The sequence below is a fragment of the Podarcis gaigeae genome, assembly GCF_964106915.1.
Source record: "Podarcis gaigeae genome assembly, chromosome: 4".
Classification (NCBI taxonomy): Eukaryota; Metazoa; Chordata; class Lepidosauria; order Squamata; family Lacertidae; genus Podarcis; species Podarcis gaigeae.
Window position 1 is genome coordinate 83,700,092 of NC_139677.1, and position 17,199 is coordinate 83,717,290.

The 17,199-nt window shown below is 43.6% G+C and overlaps 1 protein-coding gene across 6 annotated transcripts in view; it reads right to left on the reverse strand.

Annotated features, from left to right (window-relative positions):
* Nucleotides 1-17,199, reverse strand: part of FGF9 (fibroblast growth factor 9) — a 41,849-nt gene that overhangs the window by 10,285 nt on the left and 14,365 nt on the right. The window contains exons 1-2 of one of the 6 annotated variants that reach the window (XM_083737464.1): nucleotides 11,449-11,588; nucleotides 10,576-10,679 (exon numbers count right to left, since the gene is read on the reverse strand). In XM_083737464.1, the coding sequence (XP_083593590.1) occupies nucleotides 10,576-10,605 (30 nt within the window). In that variant the 5' untranslated portion in view covers nucleotides 10,606-10,679; nucleotides 11,449-11,588. Of the gene's footprint in view, nucleotides 1-10,575; nucleotides 10,680-10,986; nucleotides 11,006-11,199; nucleotides 11,219-11,277; nucleotides 11,298-11,404; nucleotides 11,589-17,199 lie in introns of those variants that run through there. The other 5 variants (XM_083737465.1, XM_083737467.1, XM_083737466.1 and 2 more) reach the window with 5 other exon arrangements.

The following is a 17,199-nucleotide window of genomic DNA, read 5'->3' on the forward strand; positions in this document are numbered from 1 at the left end:
TAGACAAAAACAATAACCTGAAAAAGACTATCTTAAGAGTTCACTGTGGAAATCAAGATGTCCAGAGTTCAAGGATGCTACATAAAAAAACTTTCACATCTGGGAATGAGGGAGAAATTTGATTCAGCTTGCATTTGATTCTAATCTGTACTTTCCAAAATAATACATGAGCCAAAACACAGCCATATTTTGAAATTCATACTTCTATGATGTTTGTAATGCAGTTGTACAGCCATGAGATATGTACAAATATGCATATACTAGGGTATATTAGTGAAAATAACATACATATTTGCATTTTAGTTGGGAGAAATCCTTTTCTAAAAATGTGTATATTCAGTAGGACCAGCGGTCAGGGATGATGGTAATTGTAGTCCGAAAACTACTGGAGACCAAAATTTGGGAAACGTGGTATACAGAAATTAGCAAGTAAAACTGGTCAAAATCTGGTAAATAAAACGAGCCTCTTGCTGATTTATTTGACTTGCTAGCATGGCATCTGGTCCTCAGACATTGCAAGAAACCCCAATAGACATTAAGTCAAAAGGATAATCCACCCCCAGACCATGTTATCTCCAATGCACTATGTAAACAAACACTGATTTATTTAGCAGGGAAAGTTTTAAGCTATTGTGATACTGCTGAAGCCATAAAAGACAGAGTTATAAGATGCTTGTAACAGAGCCAATACTGGCAAGACCTTGTCATCACTTCTGTGTTATGCCACTGTGTGCTGTGATCTTGACATTTCATAATAAACTAAACAAGTGAAACCTGTTGAGCACATGGTACAAAGCCTTACAAAGGCAACTTGGGGCTAGTGATTCAGTAGGACAGACCTCTCTTTTTCTCAAAGTCAACAGCAAACAAAAAAGGATGCTCCAACAGAACGCATCACAATATTTAACCCTAAAATAATCACCTACGCAGCAAGTCCTTGTTTTCAGCCTCAGGTTGAAAACCTACACACGTTTGCCCCATTGGATACAGTCAGAGTTATTTTTGAGTAAAAATGCAAAGGACAAGACTGTTAACGAGATGCTGTGAGACTTCTGCCCAAACTGCATGTCTATTCTGGGTGCTCCCTCTCAGATTTTACAGGCTCACGTGGGTATAATGTGATCAATGAAAAACACACCCAAGGCTATATTATTCAAAAGTGGTGTAAAGACAAGTTTTCAAACTTCTCAACTGTAGTTTGTATCCTGCTTCTGCTTTGTATCTTGTCCTCCACAACATTCACCCATGCACAAAAAGGTCTCATTCAGACATAATCCTAAGAGGTGGTTTCACTTAGGGATAATCAATGTGGTTACTTCCAGATGTAGTTTGACTACAATTCTCATCAGTCTTGACTATAAGCATTGTTGGCTGAGGCTGATGGGAGTTGAGTCCAACAACATCTGGAAGGTGCCATATTGATTACCCCACTATGCAAATGAGCCTCATGAGCTCCCCTCTCCTCTAAGGCAACCATAAGCAAATCAGAAGTTTTCGTTTCCATTTTTAACTAACTGCAGTTATTCCTTAAAACCTGGACAAACAGTTATTAGTCTCACCCAGATTGTAGGGAAACAAGCCAGCTTCAAACCCCAGAACATTGCTATCCCACGTAATATACAAGGTAGGGCAGGGAGACCATTTTATTTGCATTTTAATATCTACTTTCAAAGTAACAGCAAACTGGAATGGAACTATCCTTCAAACTTTGCCCTCTTGCCAATCTTGCAAGGCAAATTACTAAAATAAAAGCCCCACCTGTGCACCAAAAGAAAGCATATATTGGGCAGGTGTGCAGAACATACAAAATAACATACAAAAATAAATTATATTAGAGTACATTGCTTGCAAAAATGCTTAAATTGGGCAAGATTGCATACAAATTTGCATATATTAGGAGAATCATTTGAATTTTCCTGCAGGATTTTTTTTTAAATAAAATAAAAATAATGAATGGATAAGGAATGAACTGAACTTAAGGACTGGAAATAGAGAAAAGTCAAAATTGGCAAGATTTACCCATCCCTAATACAAGGATGGGGGTTGCGGGTGGTGCTGTGGGCTAAAGCCTCAGCGCCTAGGACTTGCCGATCAAAAGGTCGGCGGTTCGAATCCCCGCGGCAGGGTGCGCTCCCGTCGCTCGGTCCCAGCGCCTGCCAACCTAGCAGTTCGAAAGCACCCCCGGGTGCAAGTAGATAAATAGGGACCGCTTACTGGTGGGAAGGTAAACGGCGTTCCGTGTGCTGCTCTGGTGCCAGTTCGCCAGAGCAGCTTCGTCACGCTGGCCACGTGACCCGGAGGTGTCTGCGAACAGCGCTGGCTCCCGGCCTCTAGAGTGAGATGAGCGCACAACCCTAGAGTCTGTCAAGATTGGCCTGTACGGGCAGGGGTACCTTTACCTTTACCTAATACAAGGATACCATTTTATCTCCTTTGAGAACATAAATGATTTAGCCAGTAGTTATCTACAAGGTTATCATTTCCTTCCTTCCTATCTATTTTCACACTGTAGCCTACTAAAGCCGAAGAGTCTTCCAGACACTATTCCTTCTCATAATAATATTCATTTATTGATCATATTATACCTTGCTTCATGCACCTCATTGTGTTAGATTCAAGGTCACTATTCTGTGGTCTGACACAAATTCTTTAGGGAAGAGGGATCACATTGCAAAATACGCATTATACCAAGAAGAATCAACAAGACCTGAACACATAAGACGGACTGCACACAAAATGCAAAGGTTGCCTCACAAATACTCCAGGTTTTATTTTTCTTGGTTCCTACAAATACATAGAACTCAAGCAGAGGTGCAATAAGAATCAATGACAAATCACTAATCAAAAATTTTCGTTAATCTTTTGACTTAGCTCAAGGGTAGCCAATGTGGTGCCTCCCAGATGTTGTTGGACTACAATTCCCATCACCCTTGACCACGGGACATAGGAGATGGGAATTGTAGTCCAAAAGCATCTAGAAGGCACCATATTGGCTACTCCTAGCTTAGCCCTTCTGTCCTGTCAAAGAATGTAAGAGTTGAGCTGGGAATCCTGTGACTCTGAAAACAGCACCTAAGATTATTTTTAGTTGGGTCCCAGAAGCTTAATCCTGGGCAAAAGAGAGTAGAACTGTGCAATATCAACCTCTGTGGGTGGCAAACCTTATGAGGCCCCTAAATCGACCAAGTCAGGTGTAAGTATTAGGCACCTAATAATCACCCGCCTACCTGCAAGCTCCAGCTTCAAAAGTAAGGCTGAAAGAGGTGTATTGTTAAATGCATCTTTGCAGGGAGAGAGGGTAAAGAAATGCAAATTGCAACCGCCTTGGGTAGGGCATGCCTGACAATTAAGAGGATCAGAGCAGGCATGTATGACAAATTCAGCCCTTTCCTTACCTGCTACAGCTCTGACTAGATGCCAAAACAGGCTCTGGTGGACAAGACTAATAGCACATCCAATGGTCAAGTTTCTGCATGAGGGAAATGAAGGGCAGATGGGGCTTGTCAACTTGGGAAGGAAGCCCATCTAGGAGAAGGAAACTCTGTTCCTAAACCTCCGCTGCCTTGCAGATAAACTCACTTGTGAGAAAGGCTTCGGAAGCAAATCCTGGGCACCAATCTGTCCTTGCTGCCTTGTACGACATCTTCTGGAAAAGGAAAAGCTAAGGAGTTAACCCTAGGCTAATCGGGAGTGGAGTCCCTAAGGCAGTTGGAAGGCATCTTGTATGCTTCCTTCCGACTACACCTGCAGCCAAGCTGGTGCCAAATGCTTTCCTTTCCTTTGAACCACATCAGTAAGGCCGAGAGGTGGGTCATGTCACCTGCGCACACTGCTTTATGGTAGTGAGATGTGGGCAACTTACACCCACCAGAAGCGATGCCTCAACCCCTTGCACACATCCTGTATCAGGAAGATTGTTCGCACTCCTGTCTCAGTGACAGTCTACGCTGCCTTGGTCATGTCCACAGAATGGAAGATGGCAGGATCCCCAAGGAGGGGCTCTACAGGGAGCTGGCTCCAGGAACCCATTGGCAGATCAACGCTGAGTTACAAAGATGTCTGCAAACGTGACATGAAGGCTGGCATCATTAACTCCACCGTGTGAGAATCCCTTGCAGACGATCACAGTGCCTGGAGACAATCAGTCAGGCTGTGTATCCACAGCAGTGACCAGAGAAGGGATGGCCACTGGGAGGAGGGCAGAGAGAAGAAACACCATTGCGCATCTGCAGCAGCATAACCGGAGCCCTTTATCTGCCCCAACTGCAACAAAACTTGTCTCTCCCACTTTGGTCTCTACAGCCACAGCAGGCGCAGTAACTTTCCAATGGTTTGACTGCCTCCCAAGACAGACAGGTGCCAACCAACAACTTCTTCTAGTGTAGCATTTGCTTTGGTAAGGTAAAGGCAAAGGGACGTCTGACCATTAGGTCCAGTTGTGACCGACTCTGGGGTTGTGGCGCTCATCTCGCTTTATAGGCCGAGGGAGCCGGCATACAGCTTCCAGGTCATGTGGCCAGCATGACTAAGCTGCTTCTGGCGAACCAGAGCAGTGCACGGAAACGCCATTTACCTTCCTGCTGGAGCGGTACCTATTTATCTACTTGCACTTTGATGTGCTTTCGAACTGCTAGGTTGGCAGGAGCAGGGACCGAGCAATGGGAGCTCACCCCGTCGCGGGGATTTGAACCGCTGACCTTCTGATCGGCAAGCCCTAGGCTCTTTGGTTTAACCCACAGCGCCACCCGCATCCCCTATTTGCTTTGGTGCCAGTGGGTAATTTCCTTCCAATGTCAATATTAGATTCAGAATATGTACTACATGGCATTTGTGTCTAGTTTTGAAAAGACAAAGCACAGCTCTGTCTCCTGATAAAATCATGCAAAGCCCTACTACGCTCCTGAAAAGTCCCCATACACAACCGAAAGAAAAACTAAGCACACAACTACTCACACTTCTCCCTTATTAACCATGCCTTTCCCTTACTTTTCTCTCTCAGTTGTATCCCTCCATGATTGGAATTTACATCATAAGCTCCTTGAGACAAAGACCCATCATTGCTTGAACGTCCACTACATCTTCCCACAATCCATCAAAAGACCATGGCTATATGCAGACTCCATGCATGGCTCCAACCTCAGCCAATTCCCCCACCACCACCCCGTTTACCATCTACCCTAATGCAGAGTTCCAGAGAACACGAAGTCTTGCACAATATTCTGTAACATTTCAGTTGGCCTAATAAAAGATTTCATATTCCAAGAATTTGTTTTTCCAATAAAACATATCAACATTTATAACCCATTATATAACCCATCATATTTCAGTTTAAAAAGAGTACAACAACATGCTATTATTATGAAGGAACAATATTGTCCTTCTGAAAACACAAAGTTACTAATTTAATCTAACACTATTTGGATCGTTCTAAGTGCAATATTAACTGATGCAAGGCCCTTTCATTGTGTCTGAAAGCTATAATAACTTTGTTGTTTTCTAAATCTCAGATAGTGGATTAATCTGGTGACAGCAGCAATCTCCCAAAGTTTCTTCATCCATTCTTTAATGGATGTTCACTGACCTTCATGACTTAAAGAGCAATGTCCTCACATATGCACTTAACATATGAGAAACTAATTATTTAGCTTTCCACATAATTAAATAAAATGAATAGTGGTTGAAGATGATTTCCATAACTTAAGACCTTTTTAACTTGGTTTCTTCCAATATTTTCTGACAATCACATTCCCACCACATAAGGGTAGGGGAAATCACCTATTTTCTTTTTGGCATGTCCAACATTTAGTGGGATAAAAGAATTGCCCTAATGTGGATACTTGAATTTTTCTTATGGTCAACACAGGTACTTTTGCTTGGCTTGGGTTACTCTGTGAAGTGCCCTGTACACAGATGGTATTGTCCCTGAATAAATCTGGCCCTACTCATAGTTGTGGACATGTCTTCTTAGATCTGGTGTTTACCTCTGTGGACGTGGGTGATCTGACACTAAGTTCCAGTGGAACAAAAGAAGTGCCATGATCAGATCACTTCCTGGTGCAACTAGACTTTTCCATAACCCAGTACATAGGTTGAGTGTAAACCCACTAGCATAATTAGAAAGGCAGTACCCACAAGTCCAGCCAACTGAGCCCAGAACTCCTGCTGATGCCACAGCTGGGACATCCTGCCATTGGGCAGCCTGCAGCTGTTGGACAGTCCGCCCCTGACCACTAGGATCCCTGCTCCTGCCACTGCCCAGTCAGCCTATCAGGGCAGTGGGTGGGGGGAGCCAAGTCGGATCACATCACCAGGGATGTGTGTCTATGCCATGTTGCAACACTGAATAATTCATGAAGGCATCTCTCCCAGGCCCACATCAAACCTGGAACCTGATACTGTAGCCTAGGGCCCCTTCTAGCCTGGTACTGTTATTATTAATAACAGTAACAAGGACAACATGGACCCTGAGATCATCCTCTGAGGCCTTCTTCATGTGCCTCCTCCATGAGAGGTCCAGAGGGTGGTAACACAAGAACAGGCCTTTTCTGCAGTAGCTCCCTGTTTGTGGAATGCTCTCCCCAGGGAGGCTTGCCTGGCACCTTCATTATACATATAGCGTTCTTCTTTATCCAGGCCTTTGGCTGATTAATACCCTATGCCATTCTAAAATGTGTTGGGTGGGTTCATTGGGTTGCCTTTTATTTTTATTATGTATTTTGTGTTTTCTACATTGTAATTTTATGTTGCAAGTCGCTCTTAGAGCTACGGATAAAGGGCATATACAAATTTAATGAACAAACAAAGGAACAACCTCTGTATTTAGTTTTCTCTATAGATTATATATATGAGGGGGAACCAACACTTGTTCTCAAGATACTCTTGGGCTTCAACTCCCATCAACTCTGACCATTATGCCATACTTGCTGGGGCTGATGGGAATTGTAGTCCAACAAAACCTGGAGGGAACCATTTTGGCTACCCTTGACATACATGATTGACAACTTTGAAAGAGGTTATTCTGTTGCAGCAGCAGAGTCTGTTGGCACTTTGAATTCTAACCTGACAACGCCTCTGGAAATTGCCTGCAGCATATGTGGTTTATAATGCAGCAAAAAACAACAACACCCTGCCCCCAAAAGCTGAAAAAATGGGGAATGCCTATCACTTAGCAAACATTAGTACTGCAATGTCAGCAGCCAGTAACAATTCTTTAGCTTTTGGCATCCTGCAACGCCATCTTTGCACAAGCTCCTCAACTGGTTGGCACAACCCAATATCCTGAGCACTTATTTGTTGGCACATGCCTCAAGACCCAGAAGGATAGGGGAAAATGAAATGGTTCCAGGCCACAACAGTATTTGCGCTACTGTTGGCAGCTGCTGAAATATGGGTACTAATTTTGCCAGTGTCAACAAGGCCCTAAAGGATCATGAATATTAGATGCTATGTTTCATTGGAACTAATGGAATTAGATCACAGCCACTTTTCATCACGTTGCAGTCTGATGGCAAGACCCATCTTCTGTGTACAGTTTTCAAAGCCAACTCCGCTAGCCTAGGGGTTCAATCCACCAGGAATTTCTCCTACGCAAGCCCCGCCAGCGGAAGTGGGAATTGCACAAAAGCACAGCTTATGCCCCAGACATAAAGCTGCCAAGTACTTCATTAGCTCCTTGTACGTTAAATTTTCAGTTTATATAAAAGAAAGCTTCCGTAGTTCAGTATGACATTAAAGCTCTCAGAAGCATCAATTGCAAAAATTAACACAGGAAGGATGAATGCCTTCCTTTGTAGAACACTTAAATATCTGCTTTTTAGTTTTAAAAAGTATTAAAGGTTTAATTAGGGTTTAATTAAGGTAGTGTTAATGGTTTCTTTGACTAATAAAATTACAGAGAGCCTTTTTTTTTTAACTTTCTACTCCTGTCAGCAGGTTACTGTATACTGTAGATCTGGATATCATCACATTGTAATACAACTTTCTGTGGTGCAATAGGTACATAACTGAATCTTCTTGCTCTTGTTTAATGTATTATAACTTTCACTTTCTCTTATTCCACCGTAAACGACAGTCCCTCCTTGTTCTGTCCTTCATCTTTAACCATTTGTGATATATAACCTGTGCTTCTTTCGTGACAGTACTCACTGGAACGGAGTACCAACGCCTCTTTTTGTTGCCCATGGCAGCCATTTTGTGATGGCACCCGCGGCACTTTTATCAAGAGTACCGGCACCTCATTTATTTTTATTTTTTTACCAAAACAAGCCCTCTATATAACACAAATTGTATCCATCAGTACTATGTATTTCCCATCTCCCCTCCACCCTGAACCACTATTTTACACCCCACACAAATTCTCACAAAGCTAGGCTTTATCCTCTGCATTTATTTTATGTTTTTATTCCAGTGCCATCAGTTCCAACGACACAACCCTTTCTGAACACAAGATACTGGCCAACAATAGATCAATGGAACATGAGATGGAGAAGACCAAAGACAGAAAAGGAAAGGCTGATATCTGGTTGGCGACAACAATTTGGCGACCTTCATGGCCACCTTGACGTTCGTGCCTGCTCCCCGTGCTGACTGGTCCCAAAAAGGGCCCAGGTGCAACCTCCTGAATCTTTAGCTTGGGGGTTCAAAGACAGCACTGCTTGGAAAGAATCCTACCCAAAGACTTGGGCAATCATGATCAATAAGAGCGGACAGTAGTGAGCCTGACAGCCCAGCCATCTGATCTGGTCTAAGGTAGCATGTGTTCAGTTTTATTGTTCTTATTTCTCTCTATGTATGATACTGCCAGTCTTCACAAAACAGCATCAACGAAATTCTTCTCATTAGCTTTCCAGAGCTTCCTTTCAGACTTTGTGGTATGATACAGCACACTTGCTCAGCCAGTACAACTCATGATCATCCTTTGGCTCCATGCAGCATCCTTTGACTCTTTACGTATGCAGCTGCCTCGAAGTGCCTTTTGAGGCTTGTAGGGCTGCATCCAATCGTTTTGTGGATGAAGGCAACTCAGACTCCTTATCCCTTCCCCTTCTCAAAATGTGTTGGGCCAACCAACCTTAGTGTATGTGAGGTCTCCTCTTTTCATGCCTGCATTTGGTGGCCCCCTCAGCTTTCTGTCTTTATGAATTACATAGGCTGACATGCATGACTATTCTTAAATGTCACCCTGAAGTAGGAATGAAACTGAGAGTTAAAAAAAGGGGGTGTCCAAGCCAGGCTAAGGTTGTGGGTAGCAGAGCCAAAAATCCTCTGACTGAAGCCAGAGAAGCTATCCTTTTGTCCCGGAGAAAGACATGCCCACCATTAGGCAGAGTGGAGCAGCCACCTCAGGCAGCTAATTTTGGGTGCCATGAAAGGGAAGTGAAGGGTTAGTGAAATTTATTGCTGTTGTATCTTTCCTGCAAGTGAGGAAGAAAGGGACTTGCAGCATGGCCGAGGAACCAAGTTAACTTGACCAGGCTTGGGTACTACAAACTAGCGGGTGCCATTTGCTGTCCTGCCTCAGGAAGGAAAACATACTGGGCCATCTCAGCTGAGGGGTAATGGAGGCCTAACTCCAGGTTTTCGTACCTGACCTAACTAATAGAAATAATCCATACTAATAGTCAGTTGCAGGTGCCAGTGCTCTGTTCCCTTCACCTCAGATGGACTCTACTGCTTCTTCCTCAGTATAGAATCAACTATTTAAAAAAACCCAGAGCAAAAGAGAACCATCCTATAATATCTTCCCATGGCTTCATAGATGGGCGTAAACCTTCCTGTGCAACTTAGGTAGCAACTACACTGGACATAACTTCAAGCTTTGAGAACTTCAAGATATTCTGGATAGCTAAGCAAACATGCACCTTGACATGATGAAATAAGTGGAATTTCTCATTCTTTCTGATAGTCTGACATATAAAATGCGTGAAGGCTCTAGAAACTAGGCTCTAGAAATATAACGTAGCCATAGATTTGAGGTAGCCAACAGCGTCCTGCAGATGTTTTGGACTACAACCTCCATCATTCCTGACCATTGCTGCAGATGATGGGAGCTGTAGTACAAAACACTGGAGGGCACCGCATTGGCTACCCCTGCCACAGAACGTTCCATGGTGGCTAGAATGCCTTGGAAATGTACCTTTCCAAACTACATAACCCCACCCTCCCATCATGGCCTGGTTCTGCTGATTACTATACCATGTAAGAGTATTGCAAAACAGCACAGGAGCGCATCTGTTAACAGCGGCCATTCGCAGAGAGCAGTAGTATCATCCAAAGTGTTGTGCCAGCTTAACATCCTAGGTGAGCTTACCACACCAGCACAAAACTACAGGTTGTGACAATGCAAGTACATCCCACCTTTCATGTTTATTTAATGTAAACACAGGATCAATCTGTCAAACTAAGAAACAGCGTCTTATTTATCCTTCTTAACTAGATTCTAGTACCTTTGACCAGAAATTTGCACAATGCATTGTTTTACAAGCACATGATTTTCTGGGCGCTGCAGATAGCCATTTAAACAGCACATTTAAAGAAAACAGAGGCCAAGATTTTTCAAAACCACGAGGAACTTACCGAGCCATATAGTTCTCCTTTCTCATTCATTCCCAGATAAAGTCCACTGTCGACCCCTCGAATGCTGACCAGGCCCACTGCTATACTGATAAATTCCAGGATACCTGCAAAACACAAAGCACAAAAAATGTCCATACCATTTCCATTCACAAATTTAGCACTTGCGAAGTCAACTTTGAAATTGACTCAGTGGCATTACAAAGATGGCAGATGTTTTCCACCAGAAAGAAAAATGCCAACAGATGAGTAATTATTAGAGAGACAGACATCCGCAGCATATAAAAGGCAACAGTGCTGAGCTTTCTCCCGAAATTATGCAATGCAGGCGAAAGAGCCAAATGAAAAGCTCAGCCTTTCAAAGAGGTTCTACTTGTTCAAAGAGATTTTTCTTAAGTCCTTCCAATCAAGTACCTGACCAGACCCAATGTTCCAGCAACCCTCTGGCATGCTGGGGCATGCAGAAAGGTTTGTAGAGTTATTTACAGGCTGCTTGTTGTTTTTTAAAAGGTATTTATGTGATCGGCTGCGAAAGATTGTTAAGAATCTGTTGAAGACTGAACACAACTTCAGGTCTAAAATCAGGCGAGAGGAACCTTTCTTCAGTCTGAGGGGCACATTCCTTACCAGGCTACCAGGTTCCCCATCCCTGGTCTAAATATGTGTTACACACACACACACACACACACACACACGTGTGGAAACCTGCATTATGTTCAGGAACTGTAATTAAACTGTGCTTTGTCCTGTTAAGTACAACCAGTGCCAACTATAGGGGGATTGAACAACCCTCAATGCCCACTCAATGCCAACTGCTGCTGCTCTGCCTCACTTTTGCTTGCCCCATCTGCAGTATAGATTAAAGCAGTATCACACCATGGCTTCCCCCCAAAGAATCCTGGGAACTGTAGTTTGTACTGAGAATTGTTAGGAGACCCTTATTCACTTCACAGAACTAAAATTCCCAGAGTTTCCTGGGAAGAGGGGTTGACTGTTAAGCCACTCTGATAACTGTTGCTGTGAGGTAGCTGTGAGGTAACTGTAGCTGTGAATAGGCATTTCCTAGCAACTCTCAGCAGGTGTCCAACCATGCTGACCCTTGAAGCCAGCCCTCCCTCAGACTAGGAGAAATCCTCCTGCAGGCCTGTAGTAAGAGCCTTGCCAGAGAATGGTAGAAAACCTCCTTAATAACTTAATAAACCTACTATGTTACCACAACTGGTGCGGAGCCTTAGTTTAGTGATTAAGGTTCGACGGACAATAAAGGTACACGCTATACCTTTAAAGTACATTCGAAACACATTTTTCTCCTCAAAGAATTCTGGGCACAGTAGTTGCTGGGAATGGTATCTGTGAGGGGTACCTCACAGATACCATTCCCAGCAACTACATTCTTCAAATGTGCTTCAAATGTGCTTTAAAGGTGCAGCACGTACACAGCTCAAGTCCCAATGTTCCTTCCGCCCTTTTGCTTCAGGAAAAGCCACCCCAGAATGAGTCGATTTGGAGGAGAAGCAGTAGGAATAGAGGATTTGATCCATGGTTATGCTTCAAATTACACCTGCCACACACTCACTAGCAACCCAACCTTGCAAGGTGTCCAATTCCTCATTTATTTATGTGTGTGAAAAGGGAAACACGGGGAGGGAAGCAGCGGATGGGACAATTTGGAACAGGGGAACAAAGGGCAGTGAATGCATAAGCATCACCTCACTCCCTCCCCACTTCTTCCTCAGATTACCTACCAACAAAATTGCCTTTCCCAGGAATAAAACAGGCCATTAGGATTTGGCTGATTGTCTAGTTGGGCTTTATATCAGTATCTCGGTATCAGTATCTCCCATTTACCTATAAATAATGAAGACTACCCACTCCCCACCCCAAATAAACTAGATACCTACAGTCCAAAGTTTGTCTGTAACCAATATTTGCCATCCAGTTCTCAAATTCCCAAACCCTTGTCTCCCTCACTTCCCACAATAGCCAAATCTGGCCCAAGTCTTCTCTGAGCATTCCCCTCAACCCATGCCTCCCTCTCTACCTTCCCTCCAACTCCTCTGCTGCTAAATTGACCTACCACAGTCTCCTTGAAGTCACAGCCCACCTCTCTTTCTCCATATTTCCCCTTCTTCCTCCTTCACTGCTTAATTCAACTCCTTCATAGACAGCCAACTGACCCCCTTCAGCCCGTGTTCCCAATCCCGCCCCCTGCAGCAAACAGCCCCTCCAGTCCTTCCACAAGACTCTTGGCAACCTTTCCATTTCTACCAAACCAATTGTCAACTTGCCTCATAGCAACTGATCTGATTTTGCATATTACACCATTAACCTTACCCCCTAATAGTTCATGTTTGTCCACATCTCCACTGAACAGATTGCCTATGTTACACAATTCCTTTCCCCTCCCAAAAGCAAGGATTTGTCCACATCAGCAGTTACAAGGATGTTATTGTTATTTATTAGTCACTTTATTCATGGAAATGATTCAAAGCAGCCTACAGGTGTTGTCATAATTAAACCATGTCAGTCAACAGCCTGTTTATGAGCTTCTCATAGGCCTCTACTATGCAAAACAGGATTCTGGATTCAGCAGAACCATTCTTATGTTCTTATGAAAGTGGTCAATAGCCAGGTGCAAAATGCACCCGGCAAATTTCAAACGCTGCTCACATGGTATGGCAAACATGAGGAACCTGTGACCCTCCAGATGTTAGGCTCCAACTCACATAAGCTCCAACCACTGTCCATGTTGACTTTGGCTGATGAAAGTTAAGAGCCCAAAATAACCAGAATTCCACCAGTTTCTCTCTGCTGCTGCTCTATCCTTACCTTCAGGAACGGACATAGGAACCTGCTTTATATTGAGTCAAGATCACTGGTCCATCTAACTTAGTAACATCAAACTGACAGACAGTGGCTGTCCAAGGTTCCAGACTGGGGACACTCCCAGCCCTAAAAATACCAGGGATTGAACCTGCAACTTTTCTGCACTCAAATCAGATGCTCTGTCACTGAGCTACAGCCCTTTCCCTATAGGTGGAAGAGAAACTCAGAAGTTGGAGAGAAAGAATGGGACAGAGAAAATGGCTGTTTCTCAGACAGATTCACCCAATGCCAGTTTTTGTTCAGGCCATGGTCCTACCAGGAATATCTGTGAACCAGTGTATGTGGCCTCCTTTAAACCCTCCTCTAAAAATGTTACCCAAACAATTATTGCATGTCACATTACATTTATGTTTGTTTATTTATTTATTATTGAAATGTTTAAAGCTCCACTAAAACTTGATAGGATGTTGTACAAAGGCCCGAGACCACCAGGTCAAAATCTATTTTAAAAACAAGGCAAAAGATGAGTTAGAGAAGAACAGAGAAAGAGTGTGGTTGTAAAAATGGAAAGCCAAAGGAGAAAGATGGAATGGTAACAGGCAGAAATCTGAAAGGGTATTCCAATGAAAGCAAATATATGAGGAAGACAAACGTGGGGGGGGGGAGGTGACCAACAGAAAAGCTGTTACACAGATTATGGAGCGATTCATTTTGCATCTTTCACAAAAGAGCAATAGCAATAGCAGCCTCAGCAGCATAGATCTATCAACAACAGGTAGAAGCCAAGAGATAGTTTTGTAACCAAGATTGCAAAGATGAGTACTGTTGTACCTTTCTCTAAGGCACTGATTCCCAAACTTTTTAATATGGTGGCCCACAAGTCAAAAATTCACTGATTTATTGCAACAAGTGTCAAGACAGCATTATAACAAGCCAACTAAACAAAAAGTTGTAAGATATTCATCATACCAGTTAAGGATTGCAAGCAATAATTATTTTGAGCTTGTTTATAAAGTCCAAAACCCGCTTGCACAGGCTTTGTGACCCACTTGCTAGTCTAAGAGAACACTATTGATTATTGCTGTATATTTTACTCATCACTGCATTGATAACTCCAGCTTGGTAAAAGGCAATCTGCCCATTTTAAATTGTTTGCATTCTTACGAAGTAATAAAACAGAACAAAAAAATCAGCATTCTTCTGCTAGGTGCCATACTTCTAGTACAGTATCTGATACAAACAGCCCATTGCAAAGCTTTCACCATGTTCAGAGCTACATAATCAGGGCTCCAAATCTTGTAAAACTGTAAAACTTTCACCAAACTATCAAGTTACCCCTGTGTACATATAATCACCAAGCAATTTTAAGAGAGGCCAATTCTTAGGTTATGTGCCTATTGTCCAATATTGTAGGCTCTGGGTTTATAAACCTGGTATCTTTCATTCTGGTGTAAAAGTAAATTGGGAGTGAAATTGCTACTCCAATTTCAGATGGCCGGGTCACACACTGCTGACCACCTGAAAGTAAAACGCTGCTAGCCCTGTAGCTGATTTTTTCAAGTCGGTTGTGTCTCTGTTCTTGAGAAGTCACAGTTTACATATTGCAATAGGAAATGCTTCAGTTTTATTACTCTTTGCTCGGGACACTCCCTTAGGGAAAACTATCCAGAGACACATCTGAACCCTACATAAATCAAAGCGCAAATCACTCTGGATCGTGCCCACTGTCCATAATATGAGTTTTGCCAAGTCAGCGGATGTATTGTTTAATTCAAGGCACTTTTGAATGTTTCCAGGACATAAATAATGTGCTCATTCAATTAATAGTGCCACATATAGTCTAAGGCTGTGGTTTTTAACCAGTGTACCGTGGCACCCTCAGGAGCCTTGAATGATGGCCAGGGATGCCACAGGCAACACTGACATCTGTCCCTCTTTCTTTCTTTCTTTCTTTCTTTCTTTCTTTCTTTCTTTCTTCCCTCCCTCCCTCCCTCCCTCCCTCCCTTCCTTCCTTCCTTCCTTCCTTCTCTCCTCTGATGCCTTCTTGTGTCTCTGCCTCCCAAAGGCTTGCACAGCTGTTTGTTGCAGCAGCCCTGGCTACAAGCTCCCCAGGTGAATGGTGCCTCTGAGGCTGGCCAGGGGGTGCTTCCCAGGCCCCTGTGGGAAGCACGTCTCTTTAGGGCAGGGAGTACAGCTCAGAGACCAGGGGCAAAAGATGCAGCTACCCAGAGGACTCCCAAGGAGAGGGAAGAGGAGAGGAGTCTGAGGAAACACTTCACAAGGGAAGGTGTTTGAAAAAGGGTGAGGAGCTGCCAACTTTGTAGGCAAGGGGTGACATAACTAGGTTCCTGAGCCCCACAGGGGTGCTGCAGAAAGAAAGTTGTTGGTCAAGGGAGCCATGGACTCAAAAAGGCTGAAAACCTCTAAGTCTAAGGGCTGAATCATATGCTAACTTCACGGATTGCTAAGGTTTGTATCCTGCCTCTCCAAATCCTTTAACACTCAAAGGCTTGTAAGCATGCAATCCAGGATAATGTTTCATTTGCAAAGATCAAACATAACTTTGCCACTAGAGCCAAAGTGACAAGGCATACGCCATACACAATGACATTCCTAACATGCTATCCACTAGCCAACTGGCCAACCCATTGCACTTTGCAGGATTTCGTTCATTTCCCCTGATTGCTTTAAAACCCGAACTAGTACGCACTGCTGAATATGACCCTGATAGTTACAGCTCCAGGGTAACGTTGTTATAGGATTGGCAGGGCTGGTTTGTATGTCGTCTTTGGAGCCACTCCCAGCCTGTGGCTTTATATCTGGAAGATGGCATTCTGTAGACAGAGAGACTGCTTAAGCGGTCAAACAAGCCTCTTGGGCAATGGCTCTAGCCAAGTCTGCTAAGCAACTCTTTGCAGGACCGAAGGGTAAAGGCTGCCATACAAACTAGCAGCTGCCATACTTATCCCTGCATTACCGAAAGCTTGACAAATGACCCTCAGGAACCTGTACAGTTCTGAAATTCTATGAAGATGCTCCCAGAAAAGATAAAGGGGCCTTGTCTTGTTCTCTGTGCTGAATTCAACACTCTGGCTTTACCATCCCCACCCCCCCAAAAAAAAAACTGTTGGAGCCTCTCCATAATATGCTCAGCCTGTGTGTGTGTGTGATATCATCAAATCGCAGAGTTGGAAGGGGCCCCAAGCATCATCTAGTCCAACCCCTTGCAATGCAGAAATCTCAATGAAGTCATCCATGGATGGCAGAACTCATCCAACCTCTGCTTTAAAAACCTCCAAGGAAGAAGAGTCCACCACCTTCTGAGGGAGACCGTTCCAGTGTTGAACAGCTTAGTGTAAGAAAGTTCTTTCCAATGTTTATATATATAAAAGCATACTGCTTTTTGTGTTTGTATATCGCTGTACAGTGGTACCTCGGGTTAAGTACTTAATTCGTTCTGGAGGTCCGTTCTTAACCTGAAACTGTTCTTAACCTGAAGCACCACTTTAGCTAATGGGGCCTCCCACTGCCGCCGCACTGCCAGAGCACGATTTCTGTTTTCATCCTGAAGCAAAGTTCTTAACCCCAGGTACGATTTCTGGGTTAGCGGAGTATGTAACCTGAAGCATATGTAACCTGAAGCGTATGTAACCCGAGGTACCACTGTACCCTGCTCTGATATTTTATGAGAGGGTGGTATGTACTTTTCTACATAAATAGGTAAAGGGGACCCCTGACCATTAGGTCCAGTTGTGTCCGACTGGGGTTGTGGTGCTCATCTCACTTTATTGGCCAAGAGAG